Here is a 22,787-nt window from a genome sequence, read left to right on the forward strand (position 1 = left end):
CCTTTCTGTTGCTGTTGCCAATGCCACCAATGGTATGGATGTTGTTACTGCAGCAGCAGTGTGTGGTGGTTGCCGTTGCCGCGGTGGTTTTGTTGTGCGCCCGACATTATGGGCAGATTTCACCCCGGCCGGGGCGTCAGGCGTGCTTTTCCCAGATATTTTTAAGGTCGTGCGTCACGGCAGCCGATGGCGGCCGCTCGCCTTTCGCCGCTCCTCTTCTGCGCTCGCTGCCGCGGCCGGGCCTCCCTCTCCTTGTTCCGTTTCTTTCATGCTCCCTCTCTCTGCTCGGTTCCATGGCTGGCCGGCCGGGGTCCCACAGCTTTGGTTGCTCTCTCTCATGGTTGGTGGCACTTCCCTAGCCTGGCGAAACTAATCCCACTAGGCGGTGTCAGCGGGAGCTGTATATAACCACCTCCATTGTAGCTTGTTTTCTTGTACCCGGCTTCCCGGCCCCCATCACCAGCTCCGGCTCCGGCCGAATACAATCACATCATCGATCATTCGTTCCCTTTGCCTGCTACTACTGCTAGCTCCTTCTTCTTCTTCTTCTTCTTCTTCTTCTTCTTCTTCTTCTTCTTCTTCTTCTTCTTCTTCTTCTTCTGCCATCCATATATCAAATGGCGGTAGTCGACGTCTGAATCATCGTACTCTGACACTACACACAGACAGACCATTCTTCTTCTTCTCTTCTCTTCTTCCTTGTTGCTAGTTCCTCATACTCTTAGCCACTATAGCTGCTTGGTGGCCGATCGATCGATCATGAGCATCTCGGTGAACGGGCAGTCGGTGGTGCCGCCGGGGTTCCGGTTCCACCCGACGGAGGAGGAGCTGCTGACCTACTATCTGAAGAAGAAGGTGGCGTCGGAGCGCATCGACCTGGACGTCATCCGCGACGTCGACCTCAACAAGCTCGAGCCATGGGACATCCAAGGTGCGTGCTTTACGTGTCTCATTGGGCAATGCATAGGCTTGCAGCTGGTGGTCGCCTGCTGTCTGTGCTGATGGACGGACATCTCTCCGATTCTGTGCAGAGAAGTGCCGCATCGGTTCTGGCCCCCAGAACGACTGGTACTTCTTCAGCCACAAGGACAAGAAGTACCCGACGGGGACGCGCACGAACCGCGCCACCGCCGCCGGGTTCTGGAAGGCCACCGGCCGCGACAAGGCCATCTACGCCTCGGGCGCCCGCCGCATCGGCATGCGCAAGACGCTCGTCTTCTACAAGGGCCGCGCCCCGCACGGCCAGAAGTCCGACTGGATCATGCACGAGTACCGCCTCGAGGCGGCGCTCGACGCCGACGCTGCCGGTAGTGCCGCGCACCACCCGGCCACCGCCGCCGCCGATCATCCCTACTACACCTCGTCGCCGCCGCCTGCTCTTCCTACCGCAGTACGTACTACGACTACTCTCTTTGTACTACTACTATCTGATCTAGCAGGTAGCTAGCTAGTCCCTGTACGAGTGTACGTACGTACGTACGTACGAACTTGCATGCAACTGTTCAAGTGACCACGACGGCGGCGACGGCCACGACGAGGACGAAGAAGCAGGCTAGCTTCTTCTCGATCGTACGCGTAGTAGCTAGAGAGAGAGGGAAAGACGACGACTAGTGTGTGTGTGTGGTCATGTCCCTCCCATGGCGCTTTCACTCTCGCTGTAGCTGAGGTCGCGATCCATGGCGCTGCCAAGCTGATTGGTTGGTTGTTGGAAATGGGGCAGGCATGTCCCTCCCGCGAGTGGGAGTGTTGCTTTCACTCTCGCTGTCGTCGTCGTCGTCACCACAGCAAAGGAAAGGGGACGGACGGACGAGGCTAGGTTGGGTAGGTTCGTGCTGCTGCAGTACGTTTCAAGGAACGACCAGCCATTAGCTTAGGTAGCCCGGCCGGCCCGCTGCAGCCTGGCCTGGCCTCGGGGTGGTTGGATTGGGCGCGGCAGGCGGCCCTGGCCTGGCCACGCACACACAGCCCGATCCGCGCGCCACCAGCAAGATCGCAGACGACGCCTGCCCCACGTACGCACGCACGCGGCCGGCGAGCCAACCACACACGGCCGTACCGTACCTGTACCACCACCGCACGCCGCCGGCCGCCGGCCCCGGCCGGGACAGCATCAGGAGTGTAGGACACACACAGAAAGGGAATGCTGCTGTACCACCTGCCCCTGCTGACCTGCATGCTAACCTACGGCGACTGCTCTGCTGATCCAGTGCTCTATCTCTAACGAACGGCCACTGCCAAACAAGCGTGTGTACATACGTGCATGATTGGTGACGACTGAGATAATGCATGGCCTGCTTCCTGCTGGTCCAGGTCCAGGTGCAGCGACGACTTCCACACAAGGATGCGTACCTGCACTAGCTGCACTCGTGGACAACGGGCATACGACAGACAAGTGTCTGTACCGTATATTCTGTGTAGTGTCTTTTCCTTTCCGGTGGTCAACCCTGCTGAGGAGGACCGACGGCGACGACAGAGAGGGCAGGCAGCTTTTGAGCTGGCTGGCTCTCTAAAGAATGAGTGATCATCATGCAGATCGATATCTTGCATGTGGTTCTAGCTAGGCTATTATCTGCTTATTTAGGTAGTGTGGTAGTGGTACCACCGGGATTATATTGGAGCAGCATGCAGCTAGCTAGCTAACTCCTTTTGCAGAAATGGACCATCCAGCTTTGGATGCTTCAGATTTCCAACCTTTAACCCTATAAGGAAAACAAATTTACCATGCAGCATCACACACACACACACCACTATAGATTGCCAGTAATAATCTAGACAGATAACTAATTGCATGCATGCTGAGAATTAACCCTTCAGTCCCTGTATATGTTAGCTGCCTGATTTTAATGCCGGACTATTGTAATTTTGTTATTGTTTCACTATATAAGAAATTATGAATTGTGACTCATGATTTGTCCCGTCGATTTTGTACTAATTGGTTGTTTAAGATCGTGGCCTGAAAATTCAGCCACCTGGAATATAGCGACTCCCTTCATACTTGTAGTATTGACTTTATATGTCTTGCTTTATTCTTTTTCACGCAAATTGATCGATCTCATGTATGTTTGCTGATGAATTGGTGAACTTGGTGCATGCAGATCCGTGGCGCGGCGGGAGACCAAGCAACGCAGGAGCAGGAGGGGTGGGTGATCTGCAGAGTTTTTAAGAAGAAGAACCTCGTGCACCACGGCCAGAGCAGCGGCGCCGGCGGCGTGACAGCAGCAGGATCCAAAATGGCAGCAGCGGCGGCGCCCATGGAGAGCAGCCCGAGCCACTGCTCGTCGGTAACCGTCAGCGACTACTCCAACAAGCAGCAGGCGCAGGCGATGCTGCAGCACTCCGCCAGCGACGACGCGCTCGACCACATCCTGCAGTACATGGGCGGCGGCAGCAAGCAGCCGGACACCAAGCCGGCGCTGCTGGACCATCATTACCACCACCACGTTGCTGCAGCAGCTGCTACGACGACCGCCGCTTGTCCTGCCCCCGCCGGCGGCCTCTACGGGAAGTTCATGAAGCTCCCGCCCCTCGAGCACGCCGGCGGCGGCGGGCTGCTCCCGAGCCCGCCGGGGGCGTGCGAGTACGGCGCCGCCGCCGATGCCTCGGGGATCGCCGACTGGGACGCGCTGGACCGGCTCGCCGCTTACGAGCTCAACGGCCTCTCCGACGCGTCCAAGAACATGGCCTTCTTCTTCGACGTCGAGCCCAGCGCCGCCGCCGCCGCCACCTTCTCCTCCTCCTCGTCCGCGCACGCTTCCGCCGCCGTCGACAGCGACCTGTGGAGCCTGGCGAGGTCGGTGTCGGCGTTGCACGAGGACTTGACGATGAACAACGTCTAGTCGATCTAGTTGCCGACCAACAGCAAGCCCCGACATCCATGGCGTATGCATGCATGCATGCTTGCATGCCGCACCACTAACTACTCGACCAGTAACATGCATGCATGTGTGTGCTTATTGCATGCGTGCGTGCCCTAGCTAGTGCGCCGTGCTCCCGTAGTGCATGGCCGCCGTACGTACGTATTGCACGCTAGGACGCACACGTGTACGTACATACTACACACGTACGTACGTGCATGAATAAATCCTAGGGAGACATACATCTATGGCCGGACAGACGTACAGGAGCTGTTGCTGATGCGTGTCCGTCCAAACTCCAAAGTGAGCTGAGCTTGAGCTCGCTCGCTCGAGGTGTGCAGTGGCAGTGTGGTCCATCTGTGTGTAAGCACAAAGAAACGGAGGGGAAAAAAGACATTGTGATTAAAGGACAGCGTGGTAGTTAGCTAGTAGAGAACATATATATACATTATTGTCCATGCATCTACCATTTGTAACTAAGCTATATAGCTTGCTATATTATTACAAACCGCTTTTGGGTTTTCTAGTGCAGTGAGGTGTGATATCATTTCATCTCATTTGTCATTTCTAGTGCTAGCTCGTGTGGTGCATTAATTGTTAACTACCGTGAGGATTTATATAGACTCGTTTGGACCCATTAGTACTAATAGTTAGCATGTAGAAATCCAAACACATGCCTCCAAACTTGATTACTATTAGCAAGTGTAGATGCTAAAAATTAGTTCATTAGTTGATGAAAGGGTGCTGACAGGCTCTAATAGTTCATTCAACCACCTATTAGCAGTTAGATCCAAATAGCCAGCCTCTACGAATGATTAGCTACCTACTAGTTAGTAGCCTTTTAGCTACTAGCTAGTTAACTATTAGCACTAATAGTCAGTAGCTTTTTAGCTATTAGCTAGTTAACTATTAGCACTAGTAGAATCAAACAACCTCTACTGATGATTAGCTAGCTAATAGTTGTACCTTTTTAGCTATATTAGCACCAATGGATCCAAACAGGATCTAAAGAATCCTTATTATTAGTTTTTTGCTGCGCTGTTAATTTATATGGAAATCGTTCTCTGGTGTCGTGACAAGAGGAAAATAGTTGGGAAAAAGGCAGGCCCCTTTGGCCCCTCCAGCTGTTTTATAGAGATATATCATGGAGAGAGGGTGGCCAAAAAGGAGATGTGAAGGCAGGCCACCAAGTTTTGCTACCTAGCTTTATCGAGCGAGCGAGCATATTTAGCATTGCTCATGGTGTTGAAAATATTGTTGTGGATGTTTCGACACCGGACACCGCTCGTGTCAGCTGCCTGCTGGCTAGCTCGTGCCACATGGACGAGTACTTTTATCGCCTTGTCGCGGTCAATCCCTGGTGTTAAAATCTTCCACGATCTGGGTTTTGTTTCTTCTCCATACCTTTAACCTAGCTTTTTGTTACTATACTGCTCCATGATAGCCTAGGTAAGCGAGAATTTTTATGCCAGGGGTTGTCACGTGTGTCACGCACCCATGCACGTATGGAGTGTGTGTGTGTGTGTGTGTATACATCGAAAAGTTTTCAGAGAAAAGTTGCGTGCAGCTGCAGTCAGAAATCTAGAAGCTCAAGTTAATTATTCTTACCGCACGGCATGTGTGCGTGCATGCATGCATGGGGGAATTTGGTGATAGCGGCGACCATGCATGGTGGCGGTAGATGGATGCTATTGGACAGTGGCGAAGAATTCACCAAGCTAATAAGAGTTTAGATAGAGTCTTGAAAGTGCAGGGGTGGTACAAGAGTGACATGTGTACCAGACTACCAGTGTGTTCAAAGTGTAGGTAGAAGAGTGACATGTACCTACTACCAAGAACCTCTGCTAATACGATTACTGCAGGTGGTTTGGAACATACATATACATATATATACACGACCATTTAAGGAAAAAGTATGTATATAAAATATGCTGACAGAGCTACACACCTAATTAAGATTCGTTTTTTTTTAACACGATAACAAAATGGGTTATATATGTTGGAAAACAAAGCAAAATGGTTTTAAATTTATCCAAAACACTGTAGGGTTGCGCTTCTTTGTGTATTAATGTTCTTCCTCGGTTTCAAACTATAAGTCGTTTTGTTTTTAATTCATAATTTTTATTGTATATCTAGACATAGTATATATCTATGTATCTAGAAAAGCAAAAACGATTTACGGTTTAGAAGCGAACGAGTAGACGAGTTTTACATGATGCGGTTAATGCCGCTACATCGCCCCGACCTAGCTTGACACACAGGTCAAGGAACAACACAACAAATCAAGGCTGCGAAGAAACCAGCTGGTCAAGGAACAAAGCAAATGGTAGGTTACAGAGAGACTCTATCCATCAACATTTTTTATAACCATGTCAGACTCATGGTTGAACTTGGATTTGCACGCTTCACCTGTCGGCTCTTCTTGATTTATGGTCCAAAACATGTGGTCCTTGTCCTCCAGCTTAAAAGGCTAAGATGATGATTTCCATGAAGACGGGCAATGTAGCACTTCAAAGGATGCTGCTGTGTGGGCACTTTCTGCAGCCCTACCAATAATACGGTGATCAACAATTATATTTCTCAGTATATCTTACTACCTCTTCTTAATAAAATACACGTGAAGTCGTGTTCTTGAAAAAAAAGTATATCGTACTACCTACTTATGCATCTTCACATTAGCCCTTGTTTAGTTCGCGAAATTTAGAATTTGGGGCTACTGTAGCACCTTCGTTTTTATTTGGCAAATAGTGTCCAAACATTGACTAATTAGGCTTAAAATGTTCGTCTCGCAATTTCTCACCAAACTGTGCAATTAGTTTTTCTTTTCGTCTACATTTAATGCTCCATGCACGGGCCGCAAACATTCGATGTGACAGGTACTATAGCAACTTTTTGGACTTTGGGGTCCAACTAAACAAGGGCTTACTTGTATATAGGTTGAATGCATTGACTTGCTTTAGACTCTCAGAATCCGGCCAGGTATGTAGTGCTGTGCAGTGCAAACACGCAATAGTGTTGTTTGTACTGTATAAGGAAACAAATGGCCATTGCGCATGCTTGTTGCGACCGAACTTCAGACAAGACATTTCGTAAGGGCTTCAGTAGCTAGTTTCGTGTTAGTACGCATGAAGAGGACGAACTGATGTGCACAACACATATGCGTACCGTGGATCGGAGAAGAATGTGTATATAGGCCCACATGAAGAGAATGTAGCCTAAAGCTGTGGACCAACCGTTGGTACGATTGTCACTTCTTGTGTTGGCTTACAAGAGAAGGAGAAGACTGAAGAGCTCTATATATGGAAGACAACAATTCAGCCTTCTGTCAAGACTCAAGACAAGAGTTTCCAAGAGCGAGGAGAAAAAGATGGAAAAAAGACTAGAGAGGAGATCTTGCAAGCAAGAGGATTTGGTTCCAAAGATTGAGAAGCTAGGTGGAGATCCACACCCTTGGTGCCTCCAATCAGTTGTTGTACCATGCATCTTGGCGCGAGATCCTCCCATATTCGAACCCTAGCAGCTCGGAATCTTGTTGTTTGTTGTCCAAGGCTAAGAAATAATGTTCATGAATATGTGCCTCTAGCTAGTGTTATTATCTTGATGAGGACCATCACACACACACACGATTCAAGCCACAGACAGAAATTTGTAATTTTTATTTTCCTAGTTTTCTAAAAAAAGGTGACCAATCTAAGAGGAACTAATAAATAAAGAAGAAAAATAGGCACCGAAATTCAAGTTGGAGAGTACTCTAACCTGCTAGGTAATTGAGTGTATGACCACACCTTACTTCCTTTTCCAAATTTTGTGGAGCACGCTAAGATCCTTTTTTTCACGCTAAGATATACTTCTGTGATGGTCTTTATGCGGTAGTAGTAGTGTTTGTAGGATTTAGTTTCCACATAAGAAAAATTAAAAGAATCTTGTGTCTCCTGTGCTGATTTATGTGCTTGCGATGCAAATGTTTTTTTTTTTTCTTGAATAGGTTGAGATAGGTGGGCTGATTTCAGCTGTGTGCCGAAAGCCTGAAACTGATGAGGAAACCAATTGGTAATCACAACGACACATAATGACTCCATCATCAGAATCTACAAATAATAACCTCCCTGGACCATGTTTACAGTATATATTGTAAGACCAAATCACAAGGTGCCAAGGAAATTAAGACAACCTCGTAGTTAACCTGTCGAAATATATACACAGTAGTGTACATATATAAATATAAATAACATGTTGCTTGTTGCATATATGAACGTAGATTCGAAAGCGACCAGCAGGCCCGGCGGCGACCGATGGATCGGTTCCTGTCGTTGTTCCCCTACCAAAAGTGACAAGGAACTATGTTGCAAACTGACCCATCTCACGTGAAAAACGAACGTACTTCGCATTATTGTTGCTGGCGGAATCAAAAGAGGGAGAGAGCCTAGCTGCTGCTATCGACGGTGGTAAAGTTCGCCGGCCTGGCACCAAGTGTGTTCTTGACGATTACACACACTCTGGCCACTGGATGGCCAGAAGGCCCAGAAGCCTAATGATTGGTGACAGGACGACGAATTGCTTGCTTCTTCTTCATCTATTTTCTCCGATCCTGCTAGCTGCTGCAGTCAAGGACACTGAAAAAGCATGTTAAACAAGCACCACACTCTGATGATGATGATGATGATCTCCATCGGTTGAGCTAGGTCTGTTTTCTTCACACTATCATTACATGGAGCAATCACATTGTACTACTGAGTAAGCTATATGTAGTGTACCCACATCTCCTCCTCCTACCACCTATTATTGTAATAGGCCATCTTGTCCACCTAATCCTGGGTTGGGCTACTATATGTCTACACTGTATGGCACACTACCGATTTCATCATCCCGGCCCATGCATCTATCTCAAGTCAAAGCAAAGGGCGATTTTTTTATTCCATTGGGCTTGGATTTTGACGGCTCAACGCATGCTCTTTGTCGTCGTTCTCATTCAGGCATTCACCAGCTCATCCGATCCCACAGTGCAGGGAGACGTACCCTCCTTTAATCAATCCTGAGACGATATGTAAATGCACTCGTGTCACTAATTAATTAAGGTGTCTCCTTTGTGTAGTCTTATTAACATATAGTGATGCATGAAGCACATCCCTTGCAAACAACTAGCATAGTTGCATGCATGGGTTTGTTCGTAGCAGGATGCTGCATGTGCAGGGGATGGATGGAGTACGTAGGTGTAGGTAACGCCAACGATGGTGGCCGGTCTTGTCGATCCCTGCACCAACCTAACTGAAGTCCATAATATGAGAGGCGCACGGAGAACGCATCGGATCGGATATGCAAGGCAAGTGGGCCGGCCGGGGGTCCTTTCGGCCGGGGACGCCATGATGCGCGAAAGGGAAGCCGGCCCGTCGACGATGGGACGGACGGAGCTGGGAGGTCCGCTTCAGCTCAGTCCGGCCGGCAGGCGTCACGGTGGAGCGAGAGGAAAACGACGCGCGAGGCCCGGAAAAGATAACGAAACCAACGACGGGGCTTGTCGATGATCGGCGGCGGCTGCCGTGTCCTTTTCTCCCGTCTACCGGCCGTGTCTCGTGATCTGAATCCAGACGAGACGTGACGACGACCTGCTTCCTCTTGTATTGGCGCGCGATCCCATCTCGGCGCGCCTCTGGAACAGGCTTGGGATCGACTTGCATTGGGAGGGGGAATGAAGAAGAGGAAAAACCACACACGAGCTATGCGCCTATATATGCCCTAGGGTAGGCTAGCTAGCTAGCCGTGTCGATCTGTGAGGAGCAGCAAGTTTTCGCGCGAGGCCAGACGAAGATGCCGCAGCTTAGCTTAACTTTGGCTAAATCATATAACCTCTTGTGCCGACTAGTCTACCAACAACCCACGCTGTACTAGTTCATTTCAGCATGATGCGCTACCTCAAAGGACCTATCACCACGGGAGAGGCAAAATTTCCCGAGTGTCGCTGGCTTCCCCGAGTGCCAAAAATCAGTCACTTGGAAATAGAATCTTCCCCGAGTATTGTACTCGGGGAAGAATACTCGGGGAAGAGAGGCTTTCCCGAGTACCACAGAGATCCTGGCACTCGGTAAAGAGCAGCACTCGGCAAAGGCCCCCTTCCCCGAGTGCAACACTCGGGGAAGATCGGCACTCGGCAAAGAAACATGTTACTTGACGGTCCACCCCGCCCACGCCGTTAAAACTTAAAAAAAAAAATTCTTCCCCGAGTGCCTTCCCTGACACTCGGGGAAGAGGCCCTTTCTTGAGTGCCAGAACAGGGCACTCGGGGAAGAGGCTGCCTTCCCCGAGTGCCAGGAAAGGCACTCGGGGATGAATTTTTGTTTTTTTTTTGTTTTTTTTGCCTCATTTTTTTTGTGAGGCCTTCCCACATTATTTAAAACTCCATGTTCAAATTTGGAACAATTTTGACTTTTTTTTGTTATATTTCGTTAGTTTTTTTCGTTTCGTTGAATTTTTTTGTATACTTCGAATTTGAACTGCAGGTGCATGAAATAATGAAATTTGATAATTCAAAAAATGATATTCATGATATTTGGTGTATGTTGAGGCCGTAAAAAATGATATTTGCAAATTTGAAGTATGCAAAAAAATTCAACAAAACGAAAAAAGTTAACAAAATATACCCAAAAAAAGTCAAAATTATCCCAAATTTGAACAAGGAGTTTTAAATAATGTGGGAAGGCCTCACAAAAAAATGAGGCAAAAAAACAAAAAATAAAAATTTCTTCCCCGAGTGCCAGGGAAGGCACTCGGGGAAGAGGCCCTTTACCGAGTGCCAGGACAGGGCACTCGGGAAAGACTAAAAAAAAGCCAACCAGCCGGCCCGCGCGTGGCCTTATCCTAAACCTAACCGGCCACCACCCCCACCCGCGCGCCCCTGCTGCCTCCCCGCGCCTGCACCCGCGCCGTCAGGAGGCTCGCCGCCGCCACCCGACCCGCCGCCGCTGCCCCCCCCCCCCCCCCCCGCCGCCGGCATGCCCCCGGCCTCGCGCGCCCCCGCCCCGGCCCCCGCGCGGCCTCGGCCCTGCCTCCCCCGACCCGCCGCCGCCGCCGCATCCCCCCCTACCGGAGCGCCGCCGGCCCGCACGCCGCGGCCTCCGCGCCTCCCCGCGCCTCCCCTCCTCCGCGGCCACGCCTCCCCGCAAGCAGCATGACGACGCGACAAGCGCGCGGCGGAAGAGGCGATGAAGGCCTGCTAGGGTGGCCTGGCAGTCGCGGCGTGCAGGTCAAGCTCCCTGGCCGCGTGCGCCGTGCAGGTCGTGCTCTCTGGACGGCTCCCCCGCCCCGGCGGAGCCCTAGCCCCGACGCCGTGCGCCTCCAACCGTCGCCCCAGCTCCAGCCGTCGGCCCCGACTCTGACTCCGGCGAGCCCCGACGCCGTCCGCCCCCCAGTTCGCCTCCAGCAGCCCCGAGGCGTTGTCCTCCCGTGTGCCTCCATCAGCCACACCGCCGTCCATCGGTCCGTCCGCAGGTGCTAGGCTGGTGCGCCTCCTCTCTCTTCTACTTGCAGCATGCTGCCCAAATGTTGTCGTTCTTGCATTAGCAGAGATCTGGTAAACGGTCCATCGGATTCAGCAAAAACAGCATTGCTAGTGAGGTTTTATTCGAGATAATTGTTTATTTGATTGTACCTCGCATTGATGAGGATTCCTGCAATAATCAGCACCACTCAGAAAATTGAGTAACCCATAGCTTCTGGTTATTCATATGCGTGTTCACGTGCCGGTTAAATTCTACTATTATTATTCAGATTGATCGGGTTACAACATTCATTTGTCCTTTTCAAATATACAATGCTTGATTATGATAATGAATAAGGCATCATAGCTTATTGACTTTTCTGATAACAATTGTTTCCTTCTTTGCCAAAGTAACTGTTGTTCTTCAAGTGATATGTATGACATAAATAGTATGGTAAAGGCATCAATAATTGTTGTTCTTCGAGTGAGATGGCATATATAGTATGGTAAATGCATTCAAAAATTGTTTTTGCTCTTTGCAGCAGCTAAATCCTTAATTGTACCCTCCTATGATTGTGTCTGATGGATGCTTGTTATTTGAGATTTAAGATATTGGTTGGTTAGGTAAATTTGCTAGCGCTCTTTATTGCAATATATACTTACTGCTTCAGTACACAGGTTTTTGCGAGCTTTGACTTGGAGATGTTACCGTGATGCAAAGAACATGAATTGGCTCATCTACTATGGATGACAGGTACATTCACCATGCCATAAATTGACACGGCTAACAGTCATCATGGTCTACGTTTATCTGCAAAACTGTGACTTTTCCATGCTATAATTTGAGCATTTTTTAAACAAGTATTTTTCTAACAGTAGGTAGGTCCAAACTTAATGTTTCAACAACCATTTCCCCTATTGATTTCAGATTGATTGACATTTGTTTACACATCCTATGTGCCTGTGTGGCTCCAGCCTTCTTCCGTGCCACTTCAATAGGTATGTTTCTCTTGCACACAAACAGAAGGCGTACACCTATCTCTTCAAGATTCCACTTCTTCTGGTCCTCTGAACCCCCACCTTGCAGTATCATTGTACACAAGGTAGTAGAGAGCAAGTGCAGTGTTGATCGATTTGGTTTCAATAAAAATGATAGGTTAATTTTAATTCTAACTTTCTGGAGTATGTACTGCAATCTATTTATCTTCTTATACAGCTTGCCTTTATCTTTTGCCTGTGAAGTTTTCCCACTTTATGCAAAGCTTGTCCTGCAAAATGTTAGACCCATTTTGACATGTGATAGATACAGTTAACATAGTATAAATTATATGTGTATGCTTGTTTCACATATAGCATCATTCAGATAACATGGAATGTCAGTTAACTAACATGAAGTGTAGTATGATCTCAAGAAGTTAATCAGTTTTTTACGTGGTTTTTCCAGAGCAATAGGACTTGTTTGGATTAAATAAATTACTATGCATTGGAACAAGTTTTTGTATATGAACATGTAACTGCTGTCACACATACAGTGTGGGCTGCTCTAACTTGTAAAGTAGTATTTTTTTAAAAAAGGAAAGAACATCAAGTTCTGGCTTGCTAGTTGGGAACTGGACATGGTTGAGTATTGGCGTGGCTTCACTCAGTGAAGATTTGAGGCCAAACTAATGCTTTAGAAAATTAAGCACTTGGCCTGCTTGGAGACAATTGTATTTTTCTTATATATTTCTGAATTTTCATGTATTAGGAAAATCCTTTATGCTATCTCTTGGTACCTGCTGCACATAGGGCTATATAGATGTATGTACTAGTGACCATTTACAATGATTTGTATATGTACCTGTGACCATTTTCTTTCAAAATTGCACTAAATTTCCTAAGTCTGGCAGCGTGAACATGTTATGCAATGCATAGTGTGAATTTATCATAATTGGCCCATTGAGTAATTTTATACTTTGGGTACCTTGCTCTTCTGCTATTGTAATCTTTTTCAAGTTATCTTAGATCCAAAAATTATGGCCGTACTAAGAAACGATTTTGTATTGTATATTGTGTTCATTTTGGTATTATAGCACTTCAGTGCAATAATACCCATTGTTGTGACCTGCAGAGCCTATACTGTTACTACAATCAATAATATGCCATAATAGACATCTTTTTTTAAAAAAATAAGAAAACAGGCTTCCCCGAGTGCCTGGGCTGCGGCACTCGGGGAAGAGGGTTTAAAAAAAATAAATTTCTTTGCCGAGTGCCACAGGGGAAGAGGGGTTTTTTTTAAAAAAACAAAATTTCTTTGCCGAGAAAAAAAAACGGCGTCGGCCGTCGACCAACAGCGTCAAGTCTTCCCCGAATGCCAGCACGGCACTCGGCAAAGCCTTCCCCGAGTGCACGATTTTCGACACTCGGGGAAGGCGCCTTTCCCGCGGGAGGATTAGCCGGAGGCTCCTCTCCGAGTGTTGCACTCGAGGAAGGCTTCTCCGAGTGCAACTGAGCCTTCCCCGAGTGCAACTGGCACTCGGGGAAGCCAGCAGTTCCTGTAGTGTACCTACGAATTGGAGGCCCTTGTGCGAAACACAAGGACCCTAAAATATAAGCAACCAGCCAAGCAGGCCGGTGGGCAGTGGCACTGGGCTTATAATTTTTTGGTCCAATTAAGTAATCAACAATACAAGGCCTGTGCTGTAGTGTTGTATTTTCTTTTCTTTTATCTAATACTTGATTAACCATTGTTAATTAGTCTTAGTGTAAATTTCGAGGGGCTTTAGACTTTGGGGGCCCTGAACAGTCGCACACCTTTGCTCCTCTCCATGGACGTTTAATTTGGTTCATTTGCTGAGGAAAAAAGAATTGAAATGTCATGAGAAAGCTAAAACAAAAGACAATATGAGAGTGATGATAAACACACAATATTTCAATATGGTAGCCAATGGGAAACATAGGAAACAACATATCTTTAAATTAGAACAATAAGATAGGGCTGAATTAAAAGCATCAATCACAACCTATTACAATGGGCGTTTAGGCCAATCTCAATGGGGGTTTTCATAGAGTTTCATGTACATTAAATATGCTGACATATCACGGTATTGATGAAGAGAAGGATGATGAAAGTTTCATGGGAGTAGAGAGAGTTTCATGGGGATGAAACTTTTCTACACTGTTTCCAAAATATGGATGTATTAGAAACTAGGACATGAAACCTCCACTGAGACTGGCCTTAGGATTATTTGGAGAAATAATTTTGGTATGGTGAAAAACCAAAACCAAGGTTCCCTAAAAAAATACAAAACCAAGAAATAACTCAAGTTACAAAAGAGGAAAATAGAGAAAATAGCAAAGTTTTTATCAAGTTTATGTGACATTATAAAAGGGGGCTTTTAAATTTTTTTGCTGGTGTATATGAACATTGCATCCTCTTGCGCATATAGATTCAATTTTGGAGTAATTACCCTTCTCCCAAAAATAAAGGAGACAACAAAGATGCAACAGTAGAACTCATTTCTCTGCTCAATGTGAGATTTAGGAGTTGTTTTTTTACCAAACAAGTCATAATAGAGCAGCTCCTCGGGCGGAGCTCATTAAAATCCGCTCTCGCAGCTTGCGATCTGGATGGAGCTAAAAATACTAGTTTCTCCCATCTCTCTCTCTCTCTCTTATTTACTATGAGAAGTTGTTTTAGCAAATATTTTTATCAAAACAGCTTCAACGCCACCAGTGGAGCTATTCGTGAAGCTAAAGCAAAAAAAAAAAAAAAAAAACTGCTCCACGGTAAAGAAAAGTTGTACTAAACGGGACCTTAAGATTTTCACCAAAGCATACTAGTGAACTCATGGGAGTGGCTATAGCAAAGTGGTAAGACTGTCTCAAACAGCTTGTATGCCAGGTTGAAATATTATGGAGGGGGTTGTGATACTACTGAAAACAATCCATGAATTACACAACAAACAAACAACTAAATGGGGGTGATATTGAAGATTGACTTTAAAAAAAGGCCTATGAAAAAGTGAAGTGGTCTTTTCTTCATCAAACACTTCATATGAATGGTTTAAGCTAACAGTATTGTGGTTTGATCAAAATATACGTCAAGGGAGGTGGTGTAGGCATCAAGACTAATGATGAAATTAGACACTACTCCAAACAAAAGAAGGTCTCATGCAAGGAGATCCTATGCCACATATATTTTCAATATTGTAGTTGACATGCTCTTGATACTAATATTTTATTTTTGTCTACCTTTTCCAATTATTTTCTAGTATTTTTTAGATTTTGCTTAGCTGATGATATTTTTTTGGTATTTTTTTGGAATTTACTCCAGCAAACTGTTATAAAAATATACCTATTTCATTTTTTTTGGCCTTGCTTAGAATATTTTCCTTGAAAGTAAGCAAACTTGTTTTTTCTTAGGTCTCATTTTGTGTTTGGACAATTTTCCTTTATGCTTAGAACAATTCCTACTTTCTTTAAACAGAACATATTTCGGTTGCCCCAAATACTATTCTTCCTAGGAAATATAAGAACGTTTATAAAAATTAAATTTTATTGAACCAATGGCATGTATTTTGTAGAACATTTTAATTTAGGCTTGAATATAATGAAAGTTCCAAATTTGTTTATGTGTTTTGTACGGCATGCATTTCAACAACATTTTCGAAGTTAAGGGGTGTCCGTGACATTCCCTCAAAGGGCCGCCGACGCATCTTACTCGAGAAAGGAAAAGAGCCCACGCAGTGCTGGCGACTTGTTGTTCCTCCTTTGGCGACAGAGTTACGGGCTTGGAATTCGCGGTCCATGGGCTCAGATCTACTGTATCTAGGAAGGGAATGCCTCTCATACTCTGATCATGTGGGTTGTGAGCTAGGTCAGCATTAAGGCCCATCTGCCGAGGACTCTTTGACTAGACTGCTTGATCGGCCCAATCGTAGAAAGAAAAGTCCCCGTTCTGGCCTTGCAGCTTGTTATACCGGCCCACTCATCGGATCGGTATGACCGTATCAGCTTGGTTCCACATTGACCACTGCTCAGCAAGTGCCTTTAATAGCTCTTCTATGCGGGGGGAACTTGATGGTTTGTGGGAGAGTTGGATGGACGGACTGCTTGAGTTGGGTTCGTAATCCCACCGAGTTCATACTATCAAAGTTAACGGACCTTCAGAATGATCTGAGAAGAAAGATTTATTATAAAAATAAAAATATGCATTTGGTTAAACTTTTTATTATTTTAACTCGAGTGATATTTTCATTTTTTTTATTGTACAAAAAAGTTATCTTGTTCAAAAAGTTATATTATATTATATCATGACATAAGAAAATCTTTATAAATTAACTTGGTAGGGCCGCGCGAACGCACCCCCTCTACCCCAAACTATGACGTCCAATCTCCCATCTAGGGAGATGGTAAACCAGTGCTCCTCCCAAGTGCAATGATCAGCGATAGACCCCGTCCAGGTAAGTATGTTTCAAGGTTGCCCCTCCATCTATCTTTATTGCTTCCCCTCTAAGTTCCCCGTGCTTGACTAGCCGATGTGGCACTATTGTGCTGCTAATCAGATGATTTGCGCATGGCGCAGTGGATGGGCTTGATGGCGGTCAGGTGTCCAATACATGCCTGCTCCGGCCCACCTAAGCCAGCCAACGCGCGGCCCTTCCAATCCAAGTTCCAACATTCCAACGAGCCCTTGGCGAAAATGCACCAGAGCGAATCAGGTCGTGTGTGGCCGGGCCGAATGGGCAACACGAAGCTAGCCAGGCCAGAAGAGGTGACTGCTTTCCAGTTGTCCTGAGGCCTGCGGGCCTGCACGGGATGATGGGCCTAGGAAGGCCGTTGCAACAGATGCCCAGGAACCGTTCAAAAGCCCACTCGATGCGGAAACAAAGAGAAGAACGCTGAAGCAGCCAGAGCAGAGCAGGGCAGGGCAGGAGTATCAATCAATTACATACTGTCTTCCTCTGCACAGCTACAAGGCATACATTCGAATCAGTCCCAAAAACAATGATGAATCAATCGAATTCGACGGCACATGATATGCCTCAGCTGAGTTCAGTTTCCAAACTCTGTAATCTCTATCTTCTCTGTTCTCTCCCAAGAAACTAACAGAGTCCGGACACCATGGCCAGGACGGCGGACACCACCGCCAAGCTTTCCACGCACCGCCGCCGCCTGCTCTTCACCTGTGATTGTGAACACAGAGGCAGCTGCCAGTGAGCAATAGATAACAATCCAAAGCTGTATGTAGCGCCGACAAAAGCATTGCTTGTAAAGGAGGGCTAGAATAAGCCACAGCAGCCTGCTTTGCTAGTGCCATGCATGATTACTCACTCGATGATCAAATCTGCCATTTTTAACAACATTTTTTTTAATAAAGATAGGAGCATGATGTGCATCAGTTCCGATTTTCCTATGCAAACTCTGTCCAAAATGCCTAGTGCAAACTTCACAAACTGGCCAAACTCAACTAACATGCAGACTATCTAAATGTAAAGTTAAAAAACAAGCAGCTAAAGTGGTTCATGATTACATACCTTGTTCACTGCAGATGGCGGCGCGCGCGGCGTCCACCATCGCGTGGAGCATGTTGTCGTAGCGCAGCCCCGTGGCGGCGTCGGCCACGCCGGCGGCGTTGGGCTCGAACAGCGCGTAGCCCAGGTCCACCCGGTCCGGGTCCGCCTTGTACGCGAAGTACGGGTACGCGTTCACCAGGAACGGCGCGCCGGTGCGCGCCAGGAACCCCAGCAGCGGCGACATGTAGGGGAGCACCTCGCGGCGGACGGCGGGAACGAGGAGGACAGCACGGCGAGGGAGTGGGCCGTGGTGACGGACACGCGGGAGGTGAGGTTGCACGCCGCCAGCGCCGCGTGGAGCGACTCCATGGCCGGGAGCAGCGACCGGAGCATGGCGGCGTCCGTGCCCGACAGCACCTCATTGCCCACGGTCACGGCGGTGATGGACGTGGCGGGAAGGTGGGGCAGGAGGTTGGCACGCTCCCACGCGGCGGCTGCGGACGGGTCGGCGGCCATGCGCGGGACCAGGCGGTCTGGGACGCCCACCGTGAAGTCGACCCCGGAGCCCGCGAACGCGCGGAGCACACAGGAGTTTGGCCAGGAACGGACGGGTTTGGCCAGATAAATCACACAGGAGTTCTCTCTGTGCATAGAAAAAATAGTGCGAGCTTGCAAAACACCTCCAATGACGATGTCATCGTCGGTCTCCGCTTTCACGTTATCTATGCATGTGATATTGCTATAATAAGGTCATATGCACACATGAATATTACACTTTTGACACCACTAATAAAATTAGAAGTACTATTAGTTGGTTAGGTTCATCATGGTACAATTGTTTGATTTAACCATGTTTATAATAAATAGTATTAATATTTATATCTTTAACTTAATTTAGTACGAAAGTATATTTTATAATCAATTTAATGATACTTACTTTGTCTTATCGTTATCAATATATTTTTATATAACTTTAGTCAAACTTTAAATTGTTTGATTTATTAAAAAGCTAGAATTGCAAAGAAAAATGACGGCGGAGTAGATATATGAACAAGGAATGTAGGTAACTTGTACGTCCGTGCCGTTAGTGCTCAGATAACTGTGCGAAATATATAAAAAACAAAAGAAAAAGAATATGGCCAGTCCTGTCCCATTCACGCTATCAGGTAGCCGTGTAAAAAAACAAAGGACATGTCTAGTCCAGCCAGGAGCAGGCTGCGGTGAAAAATAACGCAGGCAGTGGCGGACCCAAGATTTCAAACTTGGGTACGCCCAAGCCCCAAGGTAAAGAAAATATATTATAAATTGAGCCAAGATCAAAGAAGAACTTGAGTTGTTGCATCAGAATTTGGTTAACAAAGATACCGAATCAAGATCTGTCTGCACTTCCAAACGCCTCCAGTGGTGTGCGCCTGTGCTGGTGACCAGCGTGCCCTCCTACCCACTGGTATCTAGCGGGGTGTGAGGCGACCCACGGTTGAACTATGCCTACCTGCTTGCCGAGTGCTCGAGCCGCAACAGTGGTACATCCACGGCAACACTGTGCGTCTTAGGGCAACACCGCGCTGGGGTTTAAGGTAGTTAGGGGGGTGGCCGTCATCTTTGCTTGGCAGGCGCTAGGATTTCATCTCGTGGTAGCATCCATTGGGCTCGTGGCTCTTACGCTTTGCCTCGCCAGTTGCTAGACCGAGGGTGGAGAATGAACTAGAATCAGTCTGGCTGTTTTTGATAAATAAGACGAAGAGAACTACAATATTAAACCTTAACTATATCATACATATGTGTATACTTATATCTACTAATTTTTGGGGCAAAATGTTGAGTATGCCCGGGAATACCCAGGCACAACACCAGGTCCGCCCATGACCGAGGGTGGAGAATGGACTAGAATCAGTCTGTCTGTTTTTGATAAATAAGACGAAGAGAACTACAATATTAAAGCTTAACTATATCATACATATGTGTATACTTATATCTACTAATTTTTGGGGCAAAATGTTGGGTATGCCCGGGAATACCCGGGCACAACACCAGGTCCGCCCATGAATGCAGGTCCATCAGCCTATTGGCGTGTGGGCGGCCGACTGGAGCCTGTCGGCAAAAATTACATCTACGTGGACAGTACATAGGACATGTGGCACCTCCTGTCGCCGGTCGGCGGTTGAATCGCGATTAGATTCTATCGGGCATCCAAAGGTCGATGTCTTCTATAACGGCTGTTGGAGATTTTTTTTTTAATTTTAACACTTTTTCGAACTTAATTTTAAATCTAACACTCTCGTTTTTTTTAAAAAGCTAACACTTTTGGCCGCGCCTATTGCCCTGGCGCGGCCAAATGCTTGTGACGCGCCATGCATGGTGGCGCGGTAGAGGGCTGACGTGGCGGCGACCAGAAGCGCTGGCCGTTGACGTGGCAGGGCTCTGCCGCGTCACCGATCTTGGTGCGGCAGTGCCGCGCCCTGATCCATGGCACGACAGAGCTGGGTATAACCTCCGCCGTGGCTCGCGTGCCCGAGCAGTCGCCGTTCTCCGAGTAGCGCAGCAAGGCTGGCCGCCGCGCCCGCCTTCGCCCACGCCTACCCGCCGCCGTGCACGCCGTCTGCCGTGGCCGCGTTCGCCCACGCCAGCCAGACCGCCCGCGCCAGCAAGCCTGCCGTGTCCGCCCACCCGTGCCAGCCAGGCAGCCAGGCCGCCGGCCGCCGGGTGCGGCCGCCGCACCCGCACGCCGACGCGCCTCCCCGTCCGGCCAGAACCTCCGGTCACGCACGGCGGCTGCCCTGCGCCCGCGCCTCCCAGCCCGGTCTTGCGCGCTGCAACGAGGTACTCCACTAATATAGTTAGCACATTTAATAAAGTTAGTAAAATTATTAAAGTATAGTTAGTATAGTTAGTAAAGTTAGTTAGTTTAGTTAGTATACATAATATAATAAGTTAGTATAGCTAGTAAAGTTAGGTAGTTTAGTTAGTACAGTTATAGTATGCCTTGTATAGATGTTAATATTTGATTAGTTAGTATAGTTATAGTTAGAAAATATATTAATGTTAGTATGGACATTACGTACGATGATTTCGATGACTTAATAAAGTTTCTTGAAATGCTTCTGCAGATGGATTGTTGTGTTAGAGTTTTGTACGGAGGAAGTGTTAGGAGAGAGGATGGTATGTTTGAGGATATAGAAGAAGAATTTGAATGGTTTGATGAACCTCCTAGCTTCAACGACCTTTGTGTCCGTTTGAATATAAAGTTCGGCGGTGATTTCATACTAAAGGGGAGGTTTGATACTGGGAAGACTAGGGCACACTATGTCCTCATGCCCTTGCGCGACCCTGCTCACTGGTCCCACTATACTAGGGTTCTCCAAGATTCCAATGTGCCCATGGCTGAGGTGGTGGAGGAGAATAGGTACAGGATGCATGGTGTTCAGGACGGCCCGTCCATTGATGGTTTTGGAGGCAATGAAAAAGAATTAGGGGTCGAAGGGGAAGCAACTCAGGATAACATGGATTTGGACGGTCAGTTGACGCAGGAGCAGTTTCATTCAACTACAGTAGGCTGTATAAGCAATGACTTCGATGTGAATGAGTTCAAATGGGAAGAGGAGGAGCAGGAGGAGGAGGACAGGATTGGTGATGTAGTTAGCAGTGATTCAGACGATTCTGATGATGACCAAGGAGGTACAGATACTATGGCAACAACGACTGATGCCATGCCAGTACCGATACATACTATGCTATTACCAGTACCAACTGAGGTTTTACAAGGTGTCCATGCTCAGGGTAGACTAGTCATAGATTTGGCTGTAGATGATATCCCCTATGATTCATGGGCCAGAATTAGCGAAGCGCAACAGTATGTTCCACCATCACCTTACACAGCGACTGAGCTTGAGCAAATAAGGCCTAAGAACGTACCTTTCAGGGGCGTTCCGAACTATAGGGATGTCAGCATGACGGATATGACAGTTTGTGATACCGGTCTCCAGATGTGTAGGAATTCATTGTATAACCATGAGACAGAAACCCTTAGAAAGGGGATGATATTCAACACAATGTCAGAGATGAAACTCTTTCTTCAGGACTATGCTGTGTACCACCATAGACCGTACATCGTCACTCATTCAGACCAGGAGTTGAGGTACCACTTGATATGCAAAAACGGTTGTCTATGGAGGTTAAATGCACGAAGGAGACAGAGTGATGGCAAGTGGAGGATAACTAAAGTTGTTGAACCCCACACTTGCCTAGACAATAGGGGGAAGGAAAATCATCAGCAGCTCACTACACGTTACCTTGCCCGTCGTATATTGGGGCTCGTTGATGACAATAATGACATCTTGGTGTCTTCTTTACAACAGTCCATATCTAGATTCGTTAGGTACGATGTGACGTACAGAAAGGCTTGGCGTGCTAAGCAAATTGCTCTGGTGATTCGATGGAGTACTTGGGAGGAAGCGTACAACAGGGTGCCCCGCATCTTATGTGCAATGCATTATTACAACCCTGGCTTGAAATGGTTTGTGGACACCAGAGGGATGTTTTTTTGGGACCCATTGAGGCATGTCCTCTATCGTGTGTTCTGGTCGTTTGCGCAAACGGAACATGCATTCCAGTTTTGTCGGCCAGTCGTACTTGTTGATGGCACTTTCCTGATAGGAAAGTACAGGGGCACCTTGATGATGGCTGCTGCTGTTGATCCTGAGGACCAGATAGTACCCGTAGCATTTGCTTTGGCAGAGGGAGAGAACAATGAATCGTTGTCATGGTTCATGCGGCTTCTACGTGTGCAAGTGCTTGGCCCAACTCGCACTATATGTTTGATCTCCGACCGTCACGTAGGGCTTCTCAATGCTATAGCTAAGCATATAGATGGGTTCCCGCCTCTAGTACATAGATGGTGCATGAGACACTTTGCCGCTAATTTCTGGCGGCGTCAGCAGAAGCAGGAGGTATGTGACAAGGTAAAGG

At 47.3% G+C, this 22,787-nt stretch overlaps 2 protein-coding genes and 1 pseudogene across 2 annotated transcripts; 1 reads left to right on the plus strand and 2 right to left on the minus strand.

Moving 5' to 3' along the window:
- Positions 1-221: 221 nt before the first annotated feature.
- LOC136531522 (NAC domain-containing protein 43-like) lies at positions 222-4,380 on the plus strand. The gene is made up of 3 exons (XM_066524175.1): positions 222-931; positions 1,032-1,390; positions 3,096-4,380. Exons 1-3 carry the CDS (start codon positions 760-762, stop codon positions 3,834-3,836), a joined length of 1,272 nt encoding a protein of 423 aa, XP_066380272.1. The 5' UTR covers positions 222-759; the 3' UTR covers positions 3,837-4,380.
- Positions 4,381-16,651: 12,271 nt separating this feature from the next.
- On the minus strand, positions 16,652-16,777 carry LOC136531528 (U1 spliceosomal RNA; annotated as a pseudogene).
- Positions 16,778-16,835: 58 nt separating this feature from the next.
- Positions 16,836-18,124, minus strand: LOC136531518 (glucan endo-1,3-beta-glucosidase 11-like). Its single transcript, XM_066524171.1, has 3 exons — positions 17,844-18,124; positions 17,375-17,492; positions 16,836-17,278 (listed from the first exon to the last, which is right to left on the minus strand). Exons 1-3 carry the CDS (start codon positions 18,064-18,066, stop codon positions 17,254-17,256), a joined length of 366 nt encoding a protein of 121 aa, XP_066380268.1. The 5' UTR covers positions 18,067-18,124; the 3' UTR covers positions 16,836-17,253.
- Between the last annotated feature and the right edge of the window lie 4,663 nt (positions 18,125-22,787).

This window comes from Miscanthus floridulus, unplaced genomic scaffold, assembly GCF_019320115.1.
Source record: "Miscanthus floridulus cultivar M001 unplaced genomic scaffold, ASM1932011v1 fs_365_5, whole genome shotgun sequence".
Taxonomy (NCBI): Eukaryota; Viridiplantae; Streptophyta; class Magnoliopsida; order Poales; family Poaceae; genus Miscanthus; species Miscanthus floridulus.